The 27,821-nt window shown below is 41.6% G+C and overlaps 1 protein-coding gene across 1 annotated transcript in view; it reads left to right on the forward strand.

Moving 5' to 3' along the window:
• Window positions 1-27,821, forward strand: part of ZC3H18 (zinc finger CCCH-type containing 18) — a 589,339-nt gene that overhangs the window by 64,706 nt on the left and 496,812 nt on the right. The window contains exons 4-5 of the mRNA XM_053701306.1: window positions 24,466-24,614; window positions 25,223-25,315. Coding sequence (XP_053557281.1) covers window positions 24,466-24,614; window positions 25,223-25,315 — 242 coding nt within the window. The remainder of the gene's footprint in view (window positions 1-24,465; window positions 24,615-25,222; window positions 25,316-27,821) is intronic.

Below are 27,821 nucleotides of genomic sequence, written 5' to 3' on the forward strand. Positions count from 1 at the left end.
TTCTACAACCATTTGCATGCATTGTCCCTGTCACTGCAGCCGCGTGTTTCTAGTTTGATGAGCTAGGAAAGGCGATTATTAGTAATTCTTCTTCTTATGAGGAGATTATGGACAGAATTCGTGCTCTTAAATTGGCTAATTCTTTCACCCTAGACGCCACCTTGCAATTGGCTAGGTTAGCGGCGAAAAAATTCTGGGTTTGCTATTGTGGCGCAGAGCGCTTTGGTTAAAATCTTGGGCAGCGGATGCGTCTTCCAAGAACAAATTGCTTGACATTCCTTTCAAGGGGAAAACACTCTTTGGCCCTGACTTGAAAGAGATTATCTCTGATATCACTGGGGGCAAGGGCCACGCCCTTCCTCAGGATAGGTCTTTTCAAGACCAAAAATAAACCTAAGTTTCGTCCCTTTCGCAGAAACGGATCAGCCCCAAGGGCTACGTCCTCTAAGCAGGAAGGTAATACTTCTCAAGCCAATCCAGCCTGGAGACCTATGCAAGGCTGGAACAAAGGAAAGCAGGCCAGGAAACCTGCCACTGCTACCAAGACAGCATGAAATGCGGGCCCCCGATCCGGGACCGGATCTGGTGGGGGGCAGACTCTCTCTCTTCGCTCAGGCTTGGGCAAGAGATGTTCTGGATCCTTGGGCGCTGGAAATAGTCTCCCAAGGTTATTCTCTGGAGTTCAAGGGGCTTCCTCCAAGGGGGAGGTTCCACAGGTCTCAGTTGTCTTCAGACCACATAAGAAGACAGGCATTCTTACATTGGGTAGAAGACCTGCTAAAAATGGGAGTGATTCATCCTGTTCCATTAGGAGAACAAGGGATGGGGTTCTACTCCAATCTGTTCATAGTTCCCAAAAAAGAGGGAACGTTCAGACCAATCTTAGATCTCAAGATCTTGAACAAGTTTCTCAAGGTTCCATCGTTCAAGATGGAAACCATTCGAACACTTCTTCCTTCCATCCAGGAAGGTCAATTCATGACCAAGGTGGATTTCAAGGATGCGTATCTACATATTCCTATCCACAAGGAACATCATCGGTTCCTAAGGTTTGCATTCCTGGACAAGCATTTCCAGTTCGTGGCGTTTTCTTTCGGATTAGCCACTGCTCCTAGGATTTTCTCATAGGTACTAGGGTCCCTTCTGGCGGTGCTAAGACCAAGGGGCATTGCTGTAGTACCTTACTTGGACGACATTCTGATTCGAGCGTCGTCCCTTCCTCAAGTAAAGGCTCACACGGACATTGTCCTGGCCTTTCTCAGATCTCACGGATGGAAAGTGAACGTGGAAAAGAGTTCTCTATCTCCGTCAACGAGGGTTCCCTTCTTGGGAACTATAATAGACTCCTTAGAAATGAGGATTTTTCTGACACAAGCCAGAAAAACAAAACTTCTAGACTCTTGTCGGATACTTCATTCCGTTCCTCTTCCTTCCATAGCGCAGTGCATGGAAGTGATAGGTTTGATGGTAGCGGCAATGGACATAGTTCCTTTTGTGCGCATTCATCTAAGACCATTACAACTGTTCATGCTCAGTCAGTGGAATGGGGACTATTCAGACTTGTCTCCGAAGATACAAGTAAATCAGAGGACCAGAGACTCATTCCGTTGGTGGCTGTCCCTGGACAACCTGTCACAAGGGATGACCTTCCGCAGACCAGAGTGGGTCATTGTCACGACCGACGCCAGTCCGATGGGCTGGGGCGCGGTCTGGGGATCCCTGAAAGCTCAGGGTCTTTGGTCTCGGGTAGAATCTCTTCTACCGATAAATATTCTGGAACTGAGAGCGATATTCAATGCTCTCAAAGCTTGGCCTCAGCTAGCGAGGGCCAAGTTCATACATCAACCATCAGGGGGGAACAAGGAGTTCCCTAGCGATGGAAGAAGTGACCAAAATCATTCTATGGGCGGAGTCTCACTCCTGCCTCCTGTCTGCTATCCACATCCCAGGAGTGGAAAATTGGGAAGCGGATTTTCTGAGTCGTCAGACATTGCATCCGGGGGAGTGGGAACTCCATCCGGAAATCTTTGCCCAAGTCACTCAACCGTGGGGCATTCCAGACATGGATCTGTTGGCCTCTCGTCAGAACTTCAGAGTTCCTTACTACGGGTACAGATCCAGGGATCCCAAGGCGGCTCTAGTGGATGCACTAGTAGCACCTTGGACCTTCAAACTAGCTTATGTGTTCCTGCCGTTTCCTCTCATCCCCAGGCTGGTAGCCAGGATCAATCAGGAGAGGGCGTCGGTGATTTTGATAGCTCCTGCGTGGCTACGCAGGACTTGGTATGCAGATCTGGTGAATATGTCATCGGCTCCACCATGGAAGCTACCTTTGAGACGAGACCTTCTTGTTCTAGGTCCGTTCGACCCACTCCAGCTGACTGCTTGGAGATTGAACGCTTGATCTTATCAAAGCGAGGGTTCTCAGATTCTGTTATTAATACTCTTGTTCAGGCCTGAAAGCCTGTAACCAGAAAAATTACCACATAATTTGGTATATCTGTTGGTGTGAATCTGCAGGATTCCCTTGGGACAAGGTTAAGATTCCTAAGAGTCTATCCTTCCTTCGAGAAGGATTGGAAAAAGGATTATCTGCAAGTTCCTTGATGGGACAGATTTCTGCCTTGTCTGTGTTACTTCACAAAAAGCTGGCAGCTGTGCCAGATGTTCTAGCCTTTGTTCAGGCTCTGGTTAGAATCAAGCCTGTTTACAAAATTTTGACTCCTCCTTGGAGTCTCAACCTAGTTCTTTCAGGGGGTTCCGTTTGAACCCTTACATTCCGTTGATATTAAGTTATTATCTTGGAAAGTTTTGTTTTTGGTTGCAATTTCTTCTGCTAGAAGAGTTTCAGAATTATCTGCTCTGCAGTGTTCTTCTCCTTATCTGGTGTTCCATGCAGATAAGGTGGTTTTGCGTACTAAACCTGGTTTTCTTCCAAAAGTTGTTTCTAACAAAAACATTAACCAGGAGATAGTTGTGCCTTCTTTGTGTCCTAATCCAGTTTCAAAGAAGGAACGTTTGTTGCACAACTTGGATGTAGTTCGTGCTCTCAAATTTTACTTAGCAGCTACTAAGGATTTCAGACAAACTTCGTCTTTGTTTGTTGTTTATTCTGGTAAACGGAGAGGTCAAAAAGCAACTTCTACCTCTCTCTCCTTCTGGATTAAAAGCATTATCCGATTGGCTTATGAGACTGCCGGACGGCAGCCTCCTGAAAGAATCACAGCTCACTCCACTAGGGCTGTGGCTTCCACATGGGCCTTCAAGAACGAGGCTTCTGTTGATCAGATATGTAAGGCAGCGACTTGGTCTTCACTGCACACTTTTTCTAAATTTTACAAATTTGATACTTTTGCTTCTTCTGAGGTTATTTTTGGGGAGAAAGGTTTTGCAAGCCGTGGTGCCTTCCATTTAGGTGACCTGATTTGCTCCCTCCCTTCATCCGTGTCCTAAAGCTTTGGTATTGGTTCCCACAAGTAAGGATGACGCCGTGGACCGGACACACCTATGTTGGAGAAAACAGAATTTATGTTTACCTGATAAATTACTTTCTCCAACGGTGTGTCCGGTCCACGGCCCGCCCTGGTTTTTTTTTAATCAGGTCTGATAATTTATTTTCTTTAACTACAGTCACCACGGTAACATATGGTTTCTCCTATGCAAATATTCCTCCTTAACGTCGGTCGAATGACTGGGGTAGGCGGAGCCTAGGAGGGATCATGTGACCAGCTTTGCTGGGCTCTTTGCCATTTCCTGTTGGGGAAGAGAATATCCCACAAGTAAGGATGACGCCGTGGACCGGACACACCGTTGGAGAAAGTAATTTATCAGGTAAACATAAATTCTGTTTTTAGCATGTTGTAACTAAAATCCACTGCTGTTCCCACACAGGACTGAGGAGTACCAGAAAACTTCAGTTGGGGGGAACAGTTTGCAGGCTTGACTGCAATGAGGTATGTTCAGTCATTTATTTCTAGACAAGACTGAGATAATGCTAGAAGACTGACGAGATCCCCATGTGGGGAGGGTAAGCTATGTTCTGAGACTTAGTATGGAATTGAATGCTTACATGACAGGGCTAAATAGGCTGGTTGACACTAATGCAGGGCAATCGATTATTTATTTAAGAAATACTCGTTGGAGACACCCTTTTAAGCACTTTGGAGTGTTTTACTGGGGTTATTATCCACATGGCATAAATTTAGTCACTTAGAAATGATTTTTGTAGGCCTCACAACTCCGGAGTGGAGTGGGAGGGGCCTAATTTTGCACCTCAGATGCGCAGTTAGAATTGAAAGACTGTTTCATGCTGCTTCACATGGAGGGTCCAGCTGCTGATTGAGGGCCTAGAGGAAGCTTTATTTCCCCAAAACTGATCCCTAAGGGCAGGTAGGGCTACAGCAGTAAGCGGTGGCAAGGTGCTGTAGTTAATTAACCGGTTGTTGGCTTTAGGCTGCTCCGGTTTGGGCATTAAGGGGTTAATCGTTCTGAAACTTGCTGTGCAATCATATTAAAGCCTTAGGTACATACTGTGAAAATTTCAAAAGGATTGGTGCATTTTTCACTGTTTTGTAAAATTGTGTGCTCTTTTTATTTCTTAAAGGCACAGTAACGTTTTTTCAAATTGTGTTTTTTATTTGATTAAAGTGTTTTCCAAGCCTGCTTGTGTATGCTACTAGTCTGTTAAACATGTCTGACACTAAGGAAAATCCTTGTTCAATGTGTTTAGAAGCCATGGTGGAACCCCCTCTCAGAATGTGTCCCAATTGCACTAATATGTCTATACACTTTAAAGATCATATTGTTGCACTTAAAAGTGTGGCCCTAGATGATTCTCAGACTGAAGGTAATGAGGATAGTCTGCCTACCTCTCCCCATGTGTCACAACCAGTTACGCCCGCTCAAGCGATGCCTAGTACCTCTAGTGCGTCTGCCCCTATTACATTGCAACAACTAGCGACAGTCATGGATAATTCCCTTGCGGCCTTTCTATCCAAACTGCCAGTTTTTTCTGCAAAGCGCGATAGCTCTGTTTTAAGAACAGATTATGAGCAGTCTGAAGCTTTGGTAGCCTTATCTGATGTACCCTCACAACACTCCGAAGTGGGGGTGAGGGATTTGATGTCTGAGGGAGAAATTTCCGACTCAGGAAAGGTTTCTCATCAGGCAGAGTCAGATTCATTAGCGTTTAAATTTAAACTGGAACACCTCCGCGTATTGCTCAGGGAGGTATTAGCCACTCTGGATGATTGTGATCCTATGGTGGTCCCAGAGAAATTGTGTAAAATGGACAAGTACCTAGAGGTCCCTGTATACACTGATGCGTTTCCGATCCCTAAAAGGGTTGCGGATATTGTTACTAGGGAGTGGGATAGACCAGGTGTCCCTTTTGTTCCCCCCCCCTATTTTTAAGAAAATGTTCCCCATAACTGACCCCAGGCGGGACTCGTGGCAGACGGTCCCTAAGGTAGAGGGGGCTGTTTCTTCACTTGCTAAGCGCACAACCATACCAATTGAAGACAGTTGTGCTTTTAAAGATCCTATGGATAAAAAATTAGAAGGTTTACTTAAGAAAATTTTTGTTCAACAAGGTTTCCTTTTCCAACCTATTGCCTGCATTATTCCTGTAACTACTGCAGCGGCTTTCTGGTTTGAGGCGCTGGAGGAGTCGCTCCAGACGGAGACCTCATATGACGAAATTATGGATAGAATTAAGGCTCTAAAGCTGGCTAATTCTTTTATCACAGACGCCGCCTTGCAATTAGCTAAGTTAGCGGCAAAAAATTCAGGTTTCGCCATTATGGCGCGCAGAGCGCTTTGGCTCAAGTCATGGTTGGCCGATGTGTCGTCAAAATCCAAATTATTAAATATCCCTTTCAAGGGAAAGACCCTTTTCGGGCCAGAATTGAAAGAGATTATTTCAGAAATCACCGGGGGAAAGGGCCATGCTCTCCCTCAGGACAAGCCCTTTAAGGCTAGAAACAAAGCTAATTTCTTCTGTTATGTGTGATCAGTCCACGGGTCATCATTACTTCTGGGATATAACTCCTCCCCAACAGGAAATGCAAGAGGATTCACCCAGCAGAGCTGCATATAGCTCCTCCCCTCTACGTCACTCCCAGTCATTCTCTTGCACCCAACGACTAGATAGGATGTGTGAGAGGACTATGGTGATTATACTTAGTTTTTATAACTTCAATCAAAAGTTTGTTATTTTACAATAGCACCGGAGCGTGTTATTACCTCTCTGGCAGAGTTTGAAGAAGAATCTACCAGAGTTTTTTACTATGATTTTAACCGGAGTAGTTAAGATCATATTGCTGTTTCTCGGCCATCTGAGGGAGGTAAAAGCTTCAGATCAGGGGACAGCGGGCAGATGAATCTGCATTGAGGTATGTAGCAGTTTTTATTTTCTGAATGGAATTGATGAGAAAATCCTGCCATACCGTTATAATGACATGTATGTATACTCTACACTTCAGTATTCTGGGGATGGTATTTCACTGGAATTACTCTGTTAAAAGTACATTAAACCTTTTAATAGGTATTTATTATGTTAAACGTTTTTGCTGGAATGTAGAATCGTTTGCATGTTCTGAGGTACTGAGTGAATAAATGTTTGGGCATTATTTTTTCCACTTGGCAGTTTGCTTGTTTTAATTGTGACAGTTTCGTTTCTCTCTCACTGCTGTGTGTGAGGGGGAGGGGCCGTTTTTGGCGCTCTTTGCTACGCATCAAAAATTTCCAGTCAGTTACTCTTGTATTTCCTGCATGATCCGGTTCATCTCTAACAGAAATCAGGGGTCTTCAAACTTCCTTGGAGGGAGGTAGATTCTCTCAGCAGAGCTGTGAGACTTATATATTGACTGTGATTAAAAGACGTTGCTCTGTAATTTTTATGTTCCAAATTTAATTATTGTTACTTTACTAATGGGAACAAACCTTTGCTAAAAGTTGTGTTGTTTTTCAAGGATTGATGCGATAACTGTTTTTCAGTTCATTATTTCAACTGTCATTTAATCGTTTAGTGCTTCTTTGAGGCACAGTACGTTTTTGTTAATAAGATTGTAACCAAGTTGCAAGTTTATTGCTAGTGTGTTAAACATGTCTGATTCAGAGGAAGATACCTGTGTCATTTGTTCCAATGCCAAGGTGGAGCCCAATAGAAATTTATGTATTAACTGTATTGATGCTACTTTAAATAAAAGCCAATCTGTACAAATTGAACAAATTTCACCAAACAGCGAGGGGAGAGTTATGCCGACTAACTCGCCTCACGTGTCAGTACCTGCATCTCCCGCCCGGGAGGTGCGTGATATTGTGGCGCCTAGTACATCTGGGCGGCCATTACAGATAACATTACAAGATATGGCTACTGTTATGACTGAAGTTTTGGCTAAATTACCAGAACTAAGAGGCAAGCGTGATCACTCTGGGGTGAGAACAGAGTGCGCTGATAATACTAGGGCCATGTCTGATACTGCGTCACAGCTTGCAGAGCATGAGGACGGAGAGCTTCATTCTGTGGGTGACGGTTCTGATCCAAACAGATTGGATTCAGATATTTCAAATTTTAAATTTAAATTGGAGAACCTCCGTGTATTACTAGGGGAGGTTTTAGCGGCTCTTAATGATTGTAACACTGTTGCAATACCTGAGAAATTGTGTAGGTTGGATAAATACTTTGCGGTACCGGCGAGTACTGACGTTTTTCCTATACCTAAGAGACTAACTGAAATTGTTACTAAGGAGTGGGATAGACCCGGTGTGCCGTTCTCACCCCCTCCAATATTTAGAAAGATGTTTCCAATAGACGCCACCACACGGGACTTATGGCAAACGGTCCCTAAGGTGGAGGGAGCAGTTTCACTTTAGCTAAGCGTACCACTATCCCGGTGGAGGATAGCTGTGCTTTTTCAGATCCAATGGATAAAAAATTAGAGGGTTACCTTAAGAAAATGTTTGTTCAACAAGGTTTTATATTGCAACCCCTTGCATGCATCGCGCCGATTACGGCTGCGGCAGCATTTTGGATTGAGTCTCTGGAAGAGAACCTTAGTTCAGCTACGCTGGACGACATTACGGACAGGCTTAGAGTCCTTAAACTAGCTAATTCATTCATTTCGGAGGCCGTAGTACATTTAACCAAACTTACGGCTAAGAACTCAGGATTTGCCATTCAGGCACGTAGGGCGCTGTGGCTAAAATCCTGGTCAGCTGATGTAACTTCTAAGTCCAAATTACTTAATATACCTTTCAAGGGGCAAACTTTATTTGGGCCCGGTTTGAAAGAAATTATCGCTGACATTACAGGAGGTAAGGGCCACGCCCTGCCTCAAGACAAAGCCAAAGCTAAGGCTAGACAGTCTAATTTTCGTCCCTTTCGGAATTTCAAAGCAGGAGCAGCACCAACTTCCACTGCACCAAAACAGGAAGGAGCTGTTGCTCGTTACAGACAAGGCTGGAAACCTAACCAGTCCTGGAACAAGGGCAAGCAGGCCAGGAAACCTGCTGCTGCCCCAAAGACAGCATGAATCGAGGGCCCCCGATCCGGGACCGGATCTAGTGGGGGGCAGACTCTCTCTCTTCGCCCAGGCTTGGGCAAGAGATGTTCAGGATCCCTGGGCGCTAGAGATCATATCTCAGGGATACCTTCTAGACTTCAAATTCTCTCCCCCAAGAGGGAGATTTCATCTGTCAAGGTTGTCAACAAACCAGATAAAGAAAGAAGCGTTTCTACGCTGTGTACAAGATCTGTTATTAATGGGAGTGATCCATCCGGTTCCGCGGTCGGAACAAGGACAAGGGTTTTACTCAAACCTGTTTGTGGTTCCCAAAAAAGAGGGAACTTTCAGGCCAATCTTGGATTTAAAGATCCTAAACAGATTCCTAAGAGTTCCATCGTTCAAAATGGAAACTATTCGGACAATCTTACCCATGATCCAAAAGGGTCAGTACATGACCACAGTGGATTTAAAGGATGCTTACCTTCACATACCGATTCACAAGGATCATTACCGGTATCTAAGGTTTGCCTTCTTAGACAGGCATTACCAGTTTGTAGCTCTTCCATTCGGATTGGCTACGGCTCCAAGAATCTTCACAAAGGTTCTGGGTGCCCTTCTGGCGGTACTAAGACCGCGAGGAATTTCGGTAGCTCCGTACCTAGACGACATTCTGATACAAGCTTCAAGCTTTCAAACTGCCAAGTCTCATACAGAGTTAGTTCTGGCATTTCTAAGGTCGCATGGATGGAAAGTGAACGAAAAGAAGAGTTCTCTCTTTCCTCTCACAAGAGTTCCATTCTTGGGGACTCTTATAGATTCTGTAGAAATGAAGATTTATCTGACAGAAGACAGATTAACAAAGCTTCTAAATGCATGCCGTGTCCTTCATTCCATTCAACTCCCGTCAGTAGCTCAATGCATGGAGGTGAGCGGCTTAATGGTAGCAGCAATGGACATAGTACCCTTTGCACGTCTACATCTCAGACCGCTGCAATTGTGCATGCTGAGTCAGTGGAATGGGGATTACTCAGACTTGTCCCCTACTCTGAATCTGGATCAAGAGACCAGAAACTCTCTTCTATGGTGGCTTTCTCGGCCACATCTGTCCAGGGGGATGCCATTCAGCAGGCCGGACTGGACAATTGTAACAACAGACGCCAGCCTACTAGGTTGGGGCGCTGTCTGGAATTCTCTGAAGGCTCAGGGACAATGGAATCAGGAGGAAAGTCTCCTGCCAATAAACATTCTGGAATTGAGAGCAGTTCTCAATGCCCTTCTGGCTTGGCCCCAGTTAAAAACTCGGGGGTTCATCAGGTTTCAGTCGGACAACATCACGACTGTAGCTTACATCAACCATCAAGGAGGGACAAGAAGCTCCCTAGCAATGATGGAAGTATCAAAGATAATTCGCTGGGCAGAGTCTCACTCTTGCCACCTGTCAGCAATCCACATCCCGGGAGTGGAGAACTGGGAGGCGGATTTCTTGAGTCGCCAGACTTTTCATCCGGGGGAGTGGGAACTTCATCCGGAGGTCTTTGCCCAAATACTTCGAAGTTGGGGCAAACCAGAGATAGATCTCATGGCGTCTCGCCAGAACGCCAAACTTCCTCGCTACGGGTCCAGATCCAGGGATCCGGGAGCGGTTCTGATAGATGCCTTGACAGCACCTTGGAACTTCGGGATGGCTTATGTGTTTCCACCCTTCCCGCTGCTTCCTCGATTGATTGCCAAAATCAAACAGGAGAGAGCATCAGTGATTCTAATAGCGCCTGCATGGCCACGCAGGACTTGGTATGCAGATCTAGTGGACATGTCATCCTGTCCGCCTTGGTCTCTACCTCTAAGACAGGACCTTCTGATACAGGGTCCATTCAAACATCAAAATCTAACTTCTCTGAAGCTGACTGCTTGGAAATTGAACGCTTGATTTTATCAAAACGTGGTTTTTCTGAGTCGGTTATTGATACCCTGATACAGGCTAGGAAGCCTGTTACCAGAAGGATTTACCATAAGATATGGCGTAAATACCTATACTGGTGCGAATCCAAAGGTTACTCCTGGAGTAAGTTTAGGATTCCTAGGATATTGTCCTTTCTACAAGAAGGTTTAGAAAAGGGTTTATCGGCTAGTTCATTAAAGGGACAGATCTCAGCTCTGTCCATCTTGTTACACAGGCGTCTGTCAGAAAATCCAGACGTCCAGGCCTTTTGTCAGGCTTTAGCTAGGATCAAGCCTGTGTTTAAAACTGTTGCTCCGCCATGGAGTTTAAACCTTGTTCTTAACGTTCTACAAGGAGTTCCGTTTGAACCCCTTCATTCCATTGATATAAAGTTGTTATCTTGGAAAGTGTTATTTTTAATGGCTATTTCTTCGGCTCGGAGAGTCTCTGAGTTATCAGCTTTACATTGTGATTCTCCTTATTTGATTTTTCATTCAGATAAGGTAGTTCTGCGTACAAAGCCTGGGTTCTTACCTAAGGTAGTCACTAACAGGAACATCAATCAAGAGATCGTGGTGCCTTCCCTGTGCCCGAATCCTTCTTCAAAGAAGGAACGTCTTCTACACAATCTGGATGTAGTTCGTGCCCTCAAGTTCTACTTGCAGGCAACTAAGGATTTTCGACAAACGTCTTCCCTGTTTGTCGTGTACTCTGGTCAGAGGAGAGGTCATAAGGCTTCGGCTACCTCTCTCTCCTTCTGGCTTCGTAGCATAATTCGTTTAGCCTATGAGACTGCTGGACAGCAGCCTCCTGAAAGAATTACAGCTCATTCTACTAGAGCTGTGGCTTCCACTTGGGCCTTTAAGAATGAGGCCTCTGTTGAACAGATTTGCAAGGCTGCAACTTGGTCTTCGCTTCATACTTTTTCCAAATTTTACAAATTTGACACTTTTGCTTCTTCGGAGGCTATTTTTGGGAGAAAGGTTCTTCAGGCAGTGGTTCCTTCTGTATAATGAGCCTGCCTATCCCTCCCGTCATCCGTGTACTTTTGCTTTGGTATTGGTATCCCAGAAGTAATGATGACCCATGGACTGATCACACATAACAGAAGAAAACATAATTTATGCTTACCTGATAAATTCCTTTCTTCTGTTGTGTGATCAGTCCACGGCCCGCCCTGTTTTTTAAGGCAGGTAAATATCTTTTAAATTATACTCCAGTCACCACTTCACCCTTGGTTTCTCCTTTCTCGTTGATTCTTGGTCGAATGACTGGGAGTGACGTAGAGGGGAGGAGCTATATGCAGCTCTGCTGGGTGAATCCTCTTGCATTTCCTGTTGGGGAGGAGTTATATCCCAGAAGTAATGATGACCCGTGGACTGATCACACAACAGAAGAAAGGAATTTATCAGGTAAGCATAAATTATGTTTTTCGTTCCTTTCGTAACTTCAGGAGCGGTCCGGCTTCAGCCTCTACAGCTGCAAAGCAAGAGGGTAACGCTTCACAGCCCAAGGCAACCTGGAAGCCTTACCAGGGCTGGAACAAGGGTAAACAGGCCAAAAAGCCTGCGGCTGCTACCAAGAGAGCATGAAGGGGTAGCCCCCGATCCGGGACCGGATCTAGTAGAGGGCAGACTCTCTCTCTTCGCTCAGGCCTGGGCAAGAGATGTTCTCGATCCCTGGGCATTAGAGATTGTTTCCCAGGGATATCTTCTAGAATTCAAGGACTCCCCTCCAAGGGGAAGGTTCCACATTTCTCGTCTGTCTTCAGACCAGACAAAGAAAGAGGCGTTCTTACGCTGTGTAGAAGAGCTACATACGATGGGAGTGATATACCCAGTTCCAATTGCAGAACAAGGTCTGGGTTTTTACTCAACCCTGTTTGTGGTTCCCAAAAAAGAGGGAACTTTCAGACCAATCCTGGATCTAAAAATTCTAAACAGATTCCTCAGAGTCCCATCATTCAAGATGGAGACCATTCGGACAATCTCTACCTATGATCCAGGAAGGTCATTATATGACTACCGTGGATCTAAAGGATGTGTACCTGCATATCCCTATCCACAAAGATCATCATCAGTTCCTCAGGTTCGCTTTCCTAGACAAGCATTACCAGTTCGTGGCTGTTCCATTCGGTTTAGCCACTGCTCCCAGAATTTTCACAAAGGTGCTAGGGTCCCTTCTGGCGGTTCTAAGACCGCGGGTCATAGCAGTGGCGCCTTATTTGGAAGACATCTTAATTCAGGCGCCGTCCTTTCACAGAGCCAAGTCTCACACGGAGATTGTATTGGCCTTTGTGAGGTCTCACGGGTGGAAGGTGAACGTCAAAAAGAGTTCCCTGTCCCCACTCACAAGGGTTCCCTTTCTAGGAACACTAATAGATTCAGTAGAAATGAAAATATTTCTGACGGAGGTCAGAAAGTTGAAACTTTTAACTACTTGCCGAGTTCTTCATTCCATTCCTCGGCCATCTGTAGCTCAGTGCATGGAGGCAATCGGATTAATGGTAGCGGCAATGGACATAGTCCCTTTTGCTCGGATACACCTCAGACCACTGCAACTATGCATGCTCAAACAGTGGAATGGGGATTATGCAGATTTGTCTCCTCTAATTCAGTTGGACCAGGAGACCAGAGATTCTCTTCTCTTGTGGTTGTCTCAGGACTACCTGTCTCAGGGAATATGTTTCCGCAGGCCAGAGTGGGTCATTGTAACGACCGACGCCAGTCTGTTAGGCTGGGGTGCGGTCTGGGACTCCTTGAAAGCTCAGGGCTTATGGTCTCGGGAAGAATCTCTTCTCCCGATAAACATTCTGGAACTGAGGGCGATATTCAACGCTCTTCAGGCATGGCCTCAACTAGCTGCGGCCAAATTCATCAGATTTCAGTCGGACAACATCACGACTGTAGCTTACGTCAATCATCAGGGGGGAACAAAGAGTTCCCTAGCGATGACGGAAGTAACCAAAATAATCAAGTGGGCGGAGGATCACCCCTTCCATCTCTCAGTAATTCACATCCCAGGAGTAGACAACTGGGAGGCGGATTTTCTAAGTCGTCAGACTTTTCACCCGGGGGAGTGGGAACTCCACCCGGAGGTATTTGCCCAGCTCACTCAGCTATGGGGCACTCCAGAATTGGATCTGATGGCATCCCGTCAGAACGCCAAACTTCCTCTCTACGGGTCCAGGTCCCGGGACCCCAAGGCGGTATTGATAGATACACTAGCAGCACCTTGGTCCTTTAATCTGGCTTATGTTTTTCCACCATTTCCTCTCCTCCCGCGTCTGGTCGCCAGAATCAAGCAGGAGAAGGCTTTGGTGATTCGGATAGCGCTTGCGTGGCCACGCAGGACTTGGTATGCAGACCTAGTGGGCATGTCATCTGTCCCACCATGGACACTGCCAATGAGGCAGGATCTTCTAATACAGGGTCTGTTCAAGCATCCAAATCTAGTTTCTCTAAGTCTGACTGCTTGGAGATTGAACGCTTAATTCTATCAAAGCGTGGGTTCTCTGAGTCAGTTATAGATACTCTGATTCAGGCTAGAAAGCCTGTCACCAGGAAAATCTACCATAAGATATGGCGGAAATATCTTTGTTGGTGTGAATCCAAGGGTTACTCATGGAGTAAGATTAGGATTCCCAGGATATTGTCCTTTCTCCAAGAAGGATTGGAGAAAGGTTTGTCAGCTAGTTCCTTAAAAGGACAAATATCCCCTCTGTCTATCCTTTTACACAAGCGTCTGGCAGAGGTACCAGACGTTCAAGCGTTTGCTCAGGCTTTAGTCAGAATCAAGCCTGTCTATAAACCTGTGACTCCGCCATGGAGTCTAAATCTAGTTATTTCAGTTCTTCAAGGGGTTCCGTTTGAACCTTTACATTCCATAGATATTAAGTTGTTATCTTGGAAAGTTTTGTTTTTAGTAGATATCTCTTCTGCTCGAAGAGTTTCAGAATTATCTGCCTTACAGTGTGATTCACCTTACCTGGTGTTCCACGCAGATAAGGTAGTTTTGCGTACCAAGCCTGGTTTTCTTCCTAAAGTTGTTTCTAACAAGAATATTAACCAGGAAATAGTTGTTCCTTCTCTGTGTCCTAATCCTTCTTCGAAGAAGGAACGTCTGTTACACAATCTTGATGTAGTTCGTGCTTTAAAGTTCTATTTACAAGCAACTAAGGATTTCAGACAACATCTTCCTTGTTTGTTATCTATTCTGGTAAGAGGAGAGGTCAGAAAGCGACTGCTACCTCTCTTTCCTTTTGGCTGAAAAGCATCATCCGTTTGGCCTATGAGACTGCTGACCAGCAGCCTCCTGAAAGAATTACTGCTCATTCTACCAGAGCAGTGGCTTCCACATGGGCTTTTAAAAATGAGGCTTCTGTTGAACAGATTTGTAAGGCAGCGACTTGGTCTTCACTGCATACTTTTGCCAAATTTTACAAATTCGATACTTTTGCTTCTTCGGAGGCTATTTTTGGGAGAGAGGTTTTGCAAGCAGTGGTGCCTTCTGTTTAAGGTACCTGTCTTGTTCCCTCCCTTCCTCCGTGTCCTAAAGCTTTGGTATTGGTATCCCACAAGTAAAGGATGAAGCCGTGGACTGGATACACCTTGCAAGAGGAAACAGAATTTATGCTTACCTGATAAATTACTTTCTCTTGCGGTGTATCCAGTCCACGGCCCGCCCTGGCAATTAAGTCAGGTAAAAATTTTTTTGTTTAAACTACAGTCACCACTGCACCCTATGGCTTCTCCTTTTTCTTCCTAACCTTTGGTCGAATGACTGGGGGGTGGAGCTAGAGGGGGAGCTATATGGACAGCTCTGCTGTGTGCTCTCTTTGACACTTCCTGTAGGGAATGAGAATATCCCACAAGTAAAGGATGAAGCCGTGGACTGGATACACCGCAAGAGAGAGTAATTTATCAGGTAAGCATAAATTCTGTTTTTCAGAATGCTTGGTTATAATCTGTCCAAAATCCCTGTATTCAAAACATTATTTTTCAGGGGTTTCGAATTGCATTTATAATAAGACCTCCCACTTGAAGGTTTTTTCTCATTCATATTCCGTAAGATCCCATCAAAGCTCAGGCTTTTCTTCAATCTTTTTCAGATGTGGAATATATGGGAGTAATTGTTCCAGTTCCTTTGCAGGAACAGGGGATGGGATTTTATTCAAATCTCTTCATTGTATAAAAAAAGGAAGACTATTTCAGACCAATTTTGGATCTGAAAACTCTAAACAAATTTTGTAAGAATTCCAACTTTCAAAATGGAAACTATCAGGACTAATTCTGCCTTTTATTCAACAAGGTCAATTTATGTTTACAATAGATTTACAGGATGCTTACCTTCACATCCCAATTCACCCAGAACATTACCAGTTTCTGAGGTTTTCTTTTCTGAAAATGCATAATCCGCTAGTTGCTCTTCCATTTGGTCTAGCTACAGCTCCAAGAATATTTACCAAGGTTCTCAGTACCCTTTTATCTGTAATCAGAGCTTAGGGTATTGCAGTTTTTCACACAAAACAACTATCTTCAAAGATATGGCTGAAAGATCAATTTACCAAAGAGTTCCTTGATTCCTCAGACAAAGGTTACCTTTTTTAGGTTTCCAGATTGATTCAGTGTCCATGATTCTTTCACTGACAGATGAATAACATTGATGTCAGCTTGTCTGAACTTCAGTATCTCTCATTTTGTTCAGTTGCTTTGTATATGGAAGTACTAGGCCTCATGATTGCAGCTTCAGATACAATTCCATTTTCTCGATTTCATATGAGACCTTTTCAGCTTTGTATGCTGCACCAATTGTGCTAGGATTATACTCCGATATCCCAAAATATATTCTTAGACCCCAGTACGCACCTCTCCCTGACTTGGTGGCTGAATCACCAGTTCAGGGGGCTTATTTTGCTCGTCCTACCTGGTCTGTGATCACCACAGATGCAAGTCTTTCAGGTTGGGAGCTGTCTGGGGATCTCTGACAGCACAAGAAGTTTAGAATGAATTCTCAAGAGGTGAGGTTACTAATAATTTTTTTGGATCTCTGTGCACTCTTCAGGGCCCTTCAGGCTTGGCCTCTATTCAAAAAGATGCGGAAAAGGCTGTTTTTATTTTAATCCCTATCATTATCCTCGCCACCATGAAATAAATTAAAGGGACACTAAACACAATTTTTCTTTCATGTTTCAGGTAGAGATTACAATTTTAAACATTACAATTTACTTCTATTATCTAGTTTGCATTATTCTTTAGATATCTTTTGATGAAGAAATAGCAATGCACATGGGTGATCCAAGCACATGAGGAATCTATGTGCAATTACCAATCGGCAGCTACTGAGCCTATCTAGATATGCTTTTCAGCAAAGGATATCAAGAGAATGAAACAAATGAGATAATTGAAGTAAATTAGAAAGTTGTTCAGAATTGTATGCTTTTTCTAAAGTGTGAAAGAAAATAAATGTGAGTTTCATGTGCCTTTAATTTATCAGGTAAGATATAAATGATGATGATTTTTTTTTTATGGAATTGGATATTACTACCTTCCCCACTTTACAGAAAATCACCATGTGGGTTTGTTTATTACTATGGTTAGTAGTAGAAAAGGGAAGTATTTTTTTTATTTTAAATACATTTGTGCATAATTGTTTTATGTTGTATGCGATTCCTTTGTACACAAATTAATCACAATTTATCTGTGTACACGATTGCACTATTCACAAAAAATGTATCACAAGGTGGCAGTAGTTTCCTTGTACAATTTAATTTTGAGACTTTCTAATTAAAGGGACAGTCTAGTCAAAATTAAACTTTAATGATTCAGATAGGGCATTGAGTTTTAAACAACTTTCCAATTTACTTTTATCATCAAATTTGCTTTGTTCTCTTGGTATTCTTTGTTGAAAGCTAAACCTAGCTAGGCTCATATGCTAATTTCTAAGCCCTAGAAGGCAGCTTCTTATCTCAGTGCATTTTAACAGTTTTTCACAGCTAGACAGCACTAGTTCATATGGGCAAAATAGATAACATTGCACTCACTCCTGTGGAGTTATTTAAGAGTCAGCACTGATTGTCTAAAATGCAAGTATGTCAAAAGAAGTGAAATAAGGTGCAGTCTGCAAAAGGCTTGGATTCAAGGTAATCACAGAGGTAAAAAGTATATTAATATAACAGTGTTGGTTATGGGTAATAAAGGAATGATCATTCTTTTTAAACAATAACAATTCTGGAGAATACTTTCCCTTGTAAACATCCTGCCTTAATTTGTTTAAAGGGATAGTCTAGTCAAAATTATACTTTCATTATTCAGATAGAGCATGCAGTTTTAAGCAACTTTCGAATTTACTCCTATTATCAATTTTTCTTTATTCTCTTGGTATCTTTATTTAAAAAAGCAAGAATGTAAGGTTAGAAGCCAGCCCATTTTTGGTTTAGCACCTGGATAGCGCTAGCTGATTGGTGTCTTAATGTAGCCATCCAATCAGCAAGCGCTTCCCAGGTGCTGAAACAAAAATGGGCCAGCTCCTAAGCTTACTTTTTAGGCTTTTTTTAAAATAAAGATACCAAGAGAATGAAGAAAAATTGATAATAGGAGTAAATTAGAAAGTTGCTTAAAATTGAAGACTATCCATTTTAATAAGCTGCTTGTTCCAATTTAAAGTGAATGTATATTTTTTCCGGTTTTGATGATATATTTATGTAGACAATAATCCTATTAAGCATACCGCCAATATAATTTTTTAATAAAACTAGTAATTTGTTTTTAATTTTATATAGTAAATAGCGTTGATTTACTCTACCTGCTCCTCCCACTCACTGTTTCCTTATTCTCCTCCATATTACGTATACAGCGGTCCCACCCGCTGTTTACATATTGGCAATGCGCGCTCCCGTTTAATTCTGCCATTGCGCATGCGTTACTCCTGTTTCCGCTGTCAAACAAAATAGTATTCATTGAATCAGTACATTCAATGAATACTATCGTTGTAATTATATTATAAGGAGCCCTTTCATATCAACTTACCGAGCGGTATAATAGTTGTGAAATGACAGGACTCCGTATACTAGTCTATTGCGCATGTGCAAAATGTGCTCAAGCTTACGCTAATGAGCTGAGAACCACAGTAGAACGCAAGCGCAAGAAGGACTCATTACGTCATCCTAAGGGGGTGGGTCCCCCTGTGGTTAGAGCCGTTATTGGCTCGGAAGATGTCCATGATAATGAACACGAACGGAGCGCGAATGTCGGGTGGAGGATAAGAATAACGGGAAACAACATAAATTAATAAAAATAAAGGTATATATTTAATAAGTTACAGAGAACCTTAGTCAGGAAGCTGACTTTACATTCACTTTAAAGCTGTATAGACAGCCCAAAAAAGAGTAACAAATACTTTCAAACTTCATATCACAAATACAATTAATAAATATGACACGTGTTGTTTTTTTGTTTAATACGTGCACATTTTGCCTGAAGGATCACAGTGGTATGTTAACGTTTTTGTAGCCATTAAACATATAACCTGCATTAATAGGATGGCATATATGTCACTCAATTTAAGGAACATGAAACCTAAAAATTTAGCAAGTCTTTTATGTATGCACAAGTTTCACAAACCTTTATTTCCTCACAAACCCAATGTTGCACACGTGTCCCATTGTTGTATTGTATAGGAAGACCCAGTTGTAGAGAAGAGCAGCAACCACCTTGTAACTTATGTTATTCTATAGCAACCTAATAGAAATATTGCATATCAGCCAAGTCTTAAAGGGATATAATACTCCATATGCTAAATCACTTGAAAGTGATGCAGCATAATTGTTAAAAGCTGACAAGTAAATATCACCTGAGCATCTCTGTTAAAAAGGAAGATTCAGGTAGCCCTCAGTTTACGCCAGGGTTAGGTTCCAGAAGGAATGGTTGTAAATCGAAACCGTTGTAAATTGAAACCCAGTTTATAATGTAAGTCAATGGTAAGTGAGGGAGTTAGGTTCCAGACCCCTCTAAAAATTGTCATAAGTAACACCTAATACATTATTTTTAAAGCTTTTGAAATTAAGACTTTAAATGCTAAACAGCATTATAAACCTAATAAAATAATCACACAATACAAAATATATAATTAAACAAAGTTAAAAGAACAAAAACAATTGCTAAACAGCATTATAAACCTAATAAAATAATCACACAACACAGACTTCACTTGCGTTTTTCTGCAAACAGTTCTTTCTATGCATTCCAATCTGGACTGATTTATAGACAGGAAGATCTTGTTCCTTAGAAATCTGGTTAAACTGATTAATTTCAGCTTGCTTGGCTTTGCTGCAATACAAGCGGACAGCTCCACCTACTGGCTATTTTAATAAATGCACTGCTTCTCAATGCTTTTCAATAGCAGTCACATGACTGGAAAAAAAGGTTGTTATTCTGAAACGGTGTAAATTGAACCGTTGTAGACCTAGGGCCACCTGTATTTTACCTCAAAATTTCCTCAGCTCACCAGAGTAAGTGCTGTGTAAACACTTCTACTGAAGCTGCTGTCCAGCTGTAAGTTGAAAAAGAAAAAAAATAGCCAATCGGCACCAGCAGTGCTGAGATAATGCTTTTACTTTGATGTGATCTCATGAGATTTCACTGAAATCTCATGAGATTTCATAGAACTTCCTTAAACTGAATAGGAAAATAACATGGCCGTGCCTGCACATTCCAGATGCATACTCCCTAGCTTGTCCAGGGACAATCATCCTGACTGGCTGCTTCAAGTCTCTTTACAATGGGGTGTGAATACTTAGTACATTTGAGGTAAAATATCTTCTTTTTTTTTTTAAATAGAGATGTTCAGGTGATATTTTCTAGTCCGCTTTTTACAGCTATACTCCATCAGTTTTAAGTGCTTCAACATTTGGGTATCATGTGCCTTTAATGGTTTTTAAAACAAGTTAACATCCTTTTCACCGCAATTATTTTTCAGTACCCAAACTCCACCCACAATTTGCCTTATTTGGAGGAGCTAATCTGGGTTTTATTCAACAGACAAAAAGGTTAGCCCTGGTTATAATGTTAGTATAGAGTGCATTGTTTTGCAGTTGTTTATCAGCTTAAGACAACTGGGGACAGATATGTAACAGAGTTATCCTTGAGCAGTCAGCAAAGTGCAGTTCAAGTTCTGGAAATTACAAATGTATTTTCAGAGGTAAATTACATGAAAATTAAAAAAATAATCAAAGTATATTGCAAAGTTTTTTCATTATACGTAACTAAACATTTTGTATAAAAATCTCAAGAGTTTACTGTTCCTTTAATTCTTTGCAGTACATATGTGTATACCTAAAATAACCTCACTGAAAGGACCTTTGTGTCCTGAACGCTCTCAACTGTTTTCCCTCTTAGATACCATTTCTCTTGTAAGGTGTATCCAGTCCACGGATCATCCATTACTTGTGGGATATTCTCCTTCCCAACAGGAAGTTGCAAGAGTACACCTACAGCAGAGCTGCTATATAGCTCCTCCCCTAACTGCCATACCCAGTCATTCTCTTGCAACTCTTAACACGTATGGAGGTAGTAAGAGAGAGTGGTGTAATATAGTTAGTTTTTTTATCTTCAATCAAAAGTTTGTTGTTTTTAAATGGTACCGGAGTTGTACTATTTTCTCTCAGGCAGTATTTAGAAGAAGAATCTGCCTGCGTTTTTTCTATGATCTTAGCAGCTTGTAACTAAGATCCACTGCTGTTCTCACATATGTCTGAGGAGTGAGGTAACTTCAGAGGGAGAATGGCGTGCAGGTTATCCTGCTATAAGGTATGTGCAGTTATAAGTTTTTTTAGGGATGGAATTGCTAGAAAATGCTGCTGATACCGGATTAATGTAAGTTAAGCCTAAATACAGTGATTTAATAGCGACTAGTATCAGGCTTACTATCAGAGATATATACTCTTATAAATTTGCAATATAAAACGTTTGCTGGCATGTTTAATCATTTTTATATATGCTTTGGTGATAAAACTTTATTGGGGCCTAGTTTTTTTTTTTTCCACATGGCTGGCTTAAATTTTGCCTAGAAACAGTTTCCTGAGGCTTTCTACTGTTGTAATATGAGTGGTAGGGGTCTATTTTAGCGTTTTTTTGCGCAGTTAAAATTACAAAATGAGACATCCAGCTTCCCTTAGCAGTCCCATGAATACTATAGGACATCTCTAAAGGGCTAAAAAGGCTTCCAAAATCATTTATGGGGAAGGTAAGGCCACAGCATAGCTGTGGCAGTTTGTTGTGATTGTTAAAAAACTCCAATTTCGTTTTTTTGATCCGTTTTTTTTTGCATTAAGGGGTTAATCATCCATTTCCAAGTGGGTGCAATGCTCTGTTAACTTATTATGCTTTTAAAGGACCAGTAAATACAGTAGATTTGCAGAATCATCAAATACCTGATAAAATTACAATACATTTTCACTTACTCTTAACTTAATATGAGCAGTAGATTTTTTTTTTTCTGACAAATTTCAAAGATATGTCTGTTTCCACTCCCCCTGTATCATGTGACCATCACCCAATCACAAATGCATACGTATATTCTGTAAAATCTTGTACATGCTCAGGAGTAGCTGGTGACTCCAAAAAAATCTTTTTTTGAAATCTTGGTTTCCAAAGTGCCTAACCTATACCCCGTTCAGTATTTTTTATATGGACATTTACCGAAGGTCTCAGTACCTTCAGCGCATAGCGCATGCCCCAGCCCTCAAGATGATGTTGCCGCAAGTGTGTACACGAACCTGTACTCAATAAAAGCAGGTCCGTGTTCATCAATGCCTAGTTTAGTTGTTGTCTGCATTATATGCATTAACATATTTTGAGTGGAATAATAACCCTCATGTTGCTGGTGGTATCACGTAAACTAAAAAAAACAACATTATTTAAATAGCAATGTCCCTTCCCCCTCCTGCTAAATTGCATACAATGTGACCATACTGCACCTTGAGGTCTGACCTACACATGCACAGTACCACTGCTTTTGCTGTGCAAGGCTTCACAGAGTGCAGTGTTACCTTGAATTTCTCTATGCCCCCGGTATCTGGAGCGAGGATCCCTGTGCCCCTTGCTGTGTACGGCAGCTACCTGGACCTTCTTAGCGTCATTCAATTCCCTGATATCTAGACTAATTTTAGCATGTGTGCACTGCAAAATCTTAGTAAGCAATAATTTATTCTACTCACTGTGTGCATTACTAAAAGCATGGCTCAGTGTGGCATTTGACAAACTTTGTGCAGGGGGAGAGTGGTGGTGTAACGGACATTGTATTTTTATTACATTAACTCCCTCATATTCCCCTCTTACTCCTGAGCCCCCCCCCCCCCACCACAGGATCTGTTAAATTGTGGGGAACAATTCAAGGAAAATTTATATAATGATGTATAGCATGTGCTATAAGTACTGATTGCCCAGTGCAAAATTTCTATCATTTGCATATAATTAAATATCAAACATTGATTGTTCATGGAGAGGACTAATACAGGTTTGTTGCCCAGCTCTTTTATTAGGGTGTTCCAGGATTGTCTATTTTTTTTTTGTTTGTAATATTATAACATATAAGCTTATTCATCTACTTCACTCAGGGGCATATTATGGCCTAGGCCAACAAGGCCGGTGCCTAGGACAGCAAATTTGGGAGGGGCAGCACATCTGCCCTATCCTCCCTCTAAAAGCCAGCACACAGTACAGTGAGCGTTTAAAGTGCAGGCTTTTACAGAGAAGACAAGGCACGCGTGCTGATTAAGATCGCTCTTCACAGGCAGTGCTCCTTTAAACCGTTGATTAATTTAGAGCCGCCAGCATTTTTGCAGTGGAAGCGTTCTTGGTGAGAAACTTGCCCGGGGATATGCTTACAAGGTGAGGCTGGAGGAGAAGACCTTGTGCCGATATGCAGCCTCCCCGTGTCAGCTGTGGTGGGTCTGTGAGCTCAGCACTTATTGCAGGTCTTAGTAACAAACAGACTGGATGCGTCTATGCACTGCTTAGATCAGCTTGGGATTTCTAATCATAAACTCTAATAGCTAGCTTTCTCTGCATTCATGAACCCACAGAGTAAATAGTAAACGGACACTTAAAAAGTTTCATTACTTGAATGATGGTAATTACTGTATGTTGTTGCATGTGAAGGCTAGTGATTGTTTCATAGTGTATTCTTCTTTCCCTCCCTTCCTCTTCTTTCCCTTCCTCCCTCAACTCCCTTCTTCCCTCAACTCCCTCCCTTCTTTCTTTCCCTCCCTTCTTTCTTTCCCTCCCTCCCTTCTTTCCCTCACTCCCTTCTCTCCCTCACTCCCTTCTCTCAACTCCCTCCCTTGCTCCCTTCTTTCACTCCTTTCTTTCCCTCCCTCTTTTTTCCTTTCCCCTCACTTTTCTACCCTTCTCTCAGGGAGAAAATGGTATGAGATGCATGCAATTCAACCCCACCTGTATGCAAGTGTTTTGCTAGCCCATTTTCTTTTCAATTGTTATGGGGAAAAAACCCAACATTTTACACACTGACCCAAAATAATATTAAGGGAAAAAAGGCCTAAAACCTTTGGGGGGATGGGGGGCAGCAGAATTTTGAGTACCTAGGGCAGCACAAAACCTAAATACGCCACTGACTTAACTTGTTTGAAAAGTATAATGTTGCTAATGAAACTCCCTCTCCTGAGTAAAATGGTCATTTAATGAAAGTAAATTGGAAAGTGGTTTTAAATTGCATGCTGTATCTGAATAATGAAAGTTTAATTTTGACTTGAGTGTCCCTTTAAGCCACTGGATTGTACAATATTTCAAAAGGAAAAACATGGTATGCGTTGTGTTTGTGTGTGTGTGTGTGTGTGTGTGTGTATGTATGTGTATGTGTGTATATATATATATATATATATATATATATATATATATATATATATATATATATATATATATATATATATATATATATATATATATATATATATATATATATATATTTTAGTAATGTTCTCTAATTTAGATGCATATTTTCTAGGTAATTGCACTTGGGGCATGAGTTGCCGATTTATACACCCTGGAATGAATGATAAAGGGAACTATTCACTGATATCCAAGCCAGACCCCTTTTCCCCCAATGGTACGCCGCCTGTTGTTCCACATGCACAGATGCCGGCAAATCCTTGGGTAAGTTGCCATTTTCCTAATAGATAAACTAGTTTTTCAAATGAAGTTATTAATCATTTATGGTGTCTAGTTAAAGTGAATGTAAATTTTGATGCTAAAGTGCCCGGTTTTTAAAACTTAGATTAAAAACAGGGGCACTTTAATTCATCAAAATTAACATTTCACTCCTGTTGTGAAAAAAAATGTACCTTTTAATCTTCACAGCAGCTCCAGCTTCCTCCGGTCTCACATGCCATTTCTGATGTCAGAAATGATTGATATGTCATTCTCCAATCACAGCCCCCCCTCCAGGGGAATCGGTGTCTGATTCAACACTGTGATTGGAGGAAGCCGGAGCTGCTTCAGGAAGAGGCTTTGCAATGGGTGGAGGAAGCTGGAGCTGCTGTGAAGATTAAAAGGTAAGTTTTTTTTCACAACAGGAGTGAAATGTTAATTTTGATGAATTAAAGTGCCCCTGTTTTTAATCAAAATTTTAAAAACCGGGCACTTTAGCATAAAAATTTACATTCACTTTAAAAGCTAGACTGTTTGGTAAGCTTGTATTTTATTTGTTGGTGCACTTTTTTATTCACGGATAAATAACAGTATATATGTAATTCTGTTTTAAGGGGACACCAGCTGTTGAAGAGCTTCTTCCTCCACCTCTTCCAGATCCACCAGCAGAGAGTGCATGGGAAAGAGGACTGAGGCATGCAAAAGAGGTAAAACCTATTTCATTTCTAAAAGGCTATACATGCTCTACAAATGGTCTAAAAGAAATAAAACATACATGAAAAGACTTCCTGACCTAAACTGTGTCTTTGAGAGCAGACAGTGGATTCCTTCATCACCCTGCCATTTTCGGAATCACCGGGATTCAGCTTTGCTGCATTCAGGTGGATTCTTTTGGCAGCCTCACGCAGCCAACATTGTTTTGGCAGCCTCACGCAGCCAACATTGTTTTGGCTGCCTCATGCAGCCAACATTGTTTTGGCTGCCTCATGCAGCCAACATTCCTTTGAGGATGGGTGCGCAACCTGTGACACCGACGGACGCGTTACAAACGCGATTATGTCATATATATATATATATATATATATATATATATATATATATATATATATATATATATATATATATATATATATATATATATACACATACATACGTATATATACAGTGGATATTAAAAGTCTACACACCCGTTAAAATGTCAGGTTTCTGTGATGTAAATAAATGAGACAAAGATAAATCATTTCAGAACCTTTTCCACTTTTAATGTGACCTATAAACTGTCTAACTCAATTGAAAAACAAACTAAAATATTTTAGGAGTAGGTAAGTAAACAAAAAAAAACTAAAATAATGTGGTTGTATAACTGAATATGTAGCTGTGTTCAGAATTAAGCAATCACATTCAAAATCATGTTAAATAGGAGTCAGTACAAACCTGCCATCATTTAAAGTGCCTCTGATTAACCCCACATAAAGTTCAGCTGTTCTAGTAGGTCTTTCCTGAAATTTTCTTAATTGAATCCTACAGCAAAAGCCATGGTCCGCAGAGATCTCCCAAAGCATCAGAGGGATCTCATTGTTAAAAGGTATCAGTCAGGAGAAGGGTACAAAAGACTTTCCAAGGCATTAGATATACCATGGAACACAGTGAAGACAGTTATCATCAAGTGGAGAAAATATGGCTCAACAGTGACATTACCTAGAACTGGACGTCCCTCCAAAATTGAAAAGATGAGAAGAAAACTGGTCTGGGAGGCTGCCAAGAGGTCTACAGCAATATTAAAGGAGCTGCAGGAATATCAAAAACATCCAAGCCTGGCTAAATTTTGCAAAAACGCATATGAAGTCTCCCAAAAGCATGTGTGAAAAGGTGTTATGATCTGATGAAACCAAGGTTGAACTTTTTGGCCATATTTCCAAACGATATGTTTGGCGCAAAAACATCACTGCACATCACCAAAAGAACACCATACCCACAGTGAAGCATGGTGGTGGCAGCATCATGCTTTGGGGCTGTTTTTCTTAAGCTGGAACTGGGGCCTTAGTCAAGGTAGAGGGAATTATGAACAGTTCCAAATACCAGTCAATATTGGCACAAAACCTTCAGGCTTCTGCTAGAAAGCTGAACATGAAGAGGAACTTCATCTTTCATTATGACAGTGACCCAAAGCATACATCCAAATCAACAAAGGAATGGCTTGACCAGAAAATTAAAGTTTTGGAATAACCCAGCTAGAGTCCAGACCGGAATCCGATCGAATATCTGTGGGGTGATCTGAAGAGGGCTGTGCACGTGAGATGCCCTCACAATCTTGACAGATTTGGATTTTTTTTGCAAAGAAGAGTCAAGATGTGCCGCGCTGATAGACTCATACCCTAAAAGACAGTGCTGTAATAAAATCAAAAGATGCTTCAACAAAGTCTTAGTTTACGGGTGTGCTTACTTATGCAACCATATTATTTTATTTTTTTATTTTTACTTCCCTCCACCTAAAAGATTTCAGTTTGGTTTTTCAATTGAGTTGTACAGTTTATAGGTCACATTAAAGGTGGAAAAGGTTCTGAAATGATTTATCTTTGTCTCTTTTTTTTTTTTTTTTTTTTTTTTTTGTTTAAATGATTTTTTATTGAAAATTGGTACAATGAAAAAAGAACAAGTGTTATAGTTTCAGTTGTCTAGCAAAAGCATAACAGGAATTCACTATAAAGGCAGTCATCTGTGTTTAGTTACCAAATTTTCACAATTATTTTTGAGATTAATTAAAGTTGAGAAATTAAGAATTGAAAATAAGTCGTAACATGTCAATGGGAGATACAGAGGGGTTCAGTTTGGTTAGAGGGGAGAGGATCAAGGATTAGGGTGGGAAGGTTTGGATGATGGAATGTGAAATATGAAATAGCGTCCCATCTGGTCCAGCGCAACAAAAGTGCAATGGAGCGCACCTATGTCTCTTCAGCTCCATAAAGAAGGAGGAATATAGAGATTATAGCATCATGTAGATGATGTCGTTAGCAATTTCAGTGTGGTCGAGGGATCCCTGTTCCCATATGAATTGAATATTAGATATCATGTCAAGTTTACCTATAAAACAGTAATGCATCTTTTCTAACGTGAGAATGTGGTTTACTTCGAGTTTCCATTGGGCGACACTGGGTATCTCACATGTCTTCCATTTTCGGGGAATTAATCGTTTAGCACAGGAGAGCATTAGAA

This window comes from Bombina bombina, chromosome 1 (genome assembly GCF_027579735.1).
Source record: "Bombina bombina isolate aBomBom1 chromosome 1, aBomBom1.pri, whole genome shotgun sequence".
Lineage (NCBI taxonomy): Eukaryota > Metazoa > Chordata > Amphibia > Anura > Bombinatoridae > Bombina > Bombina bombina.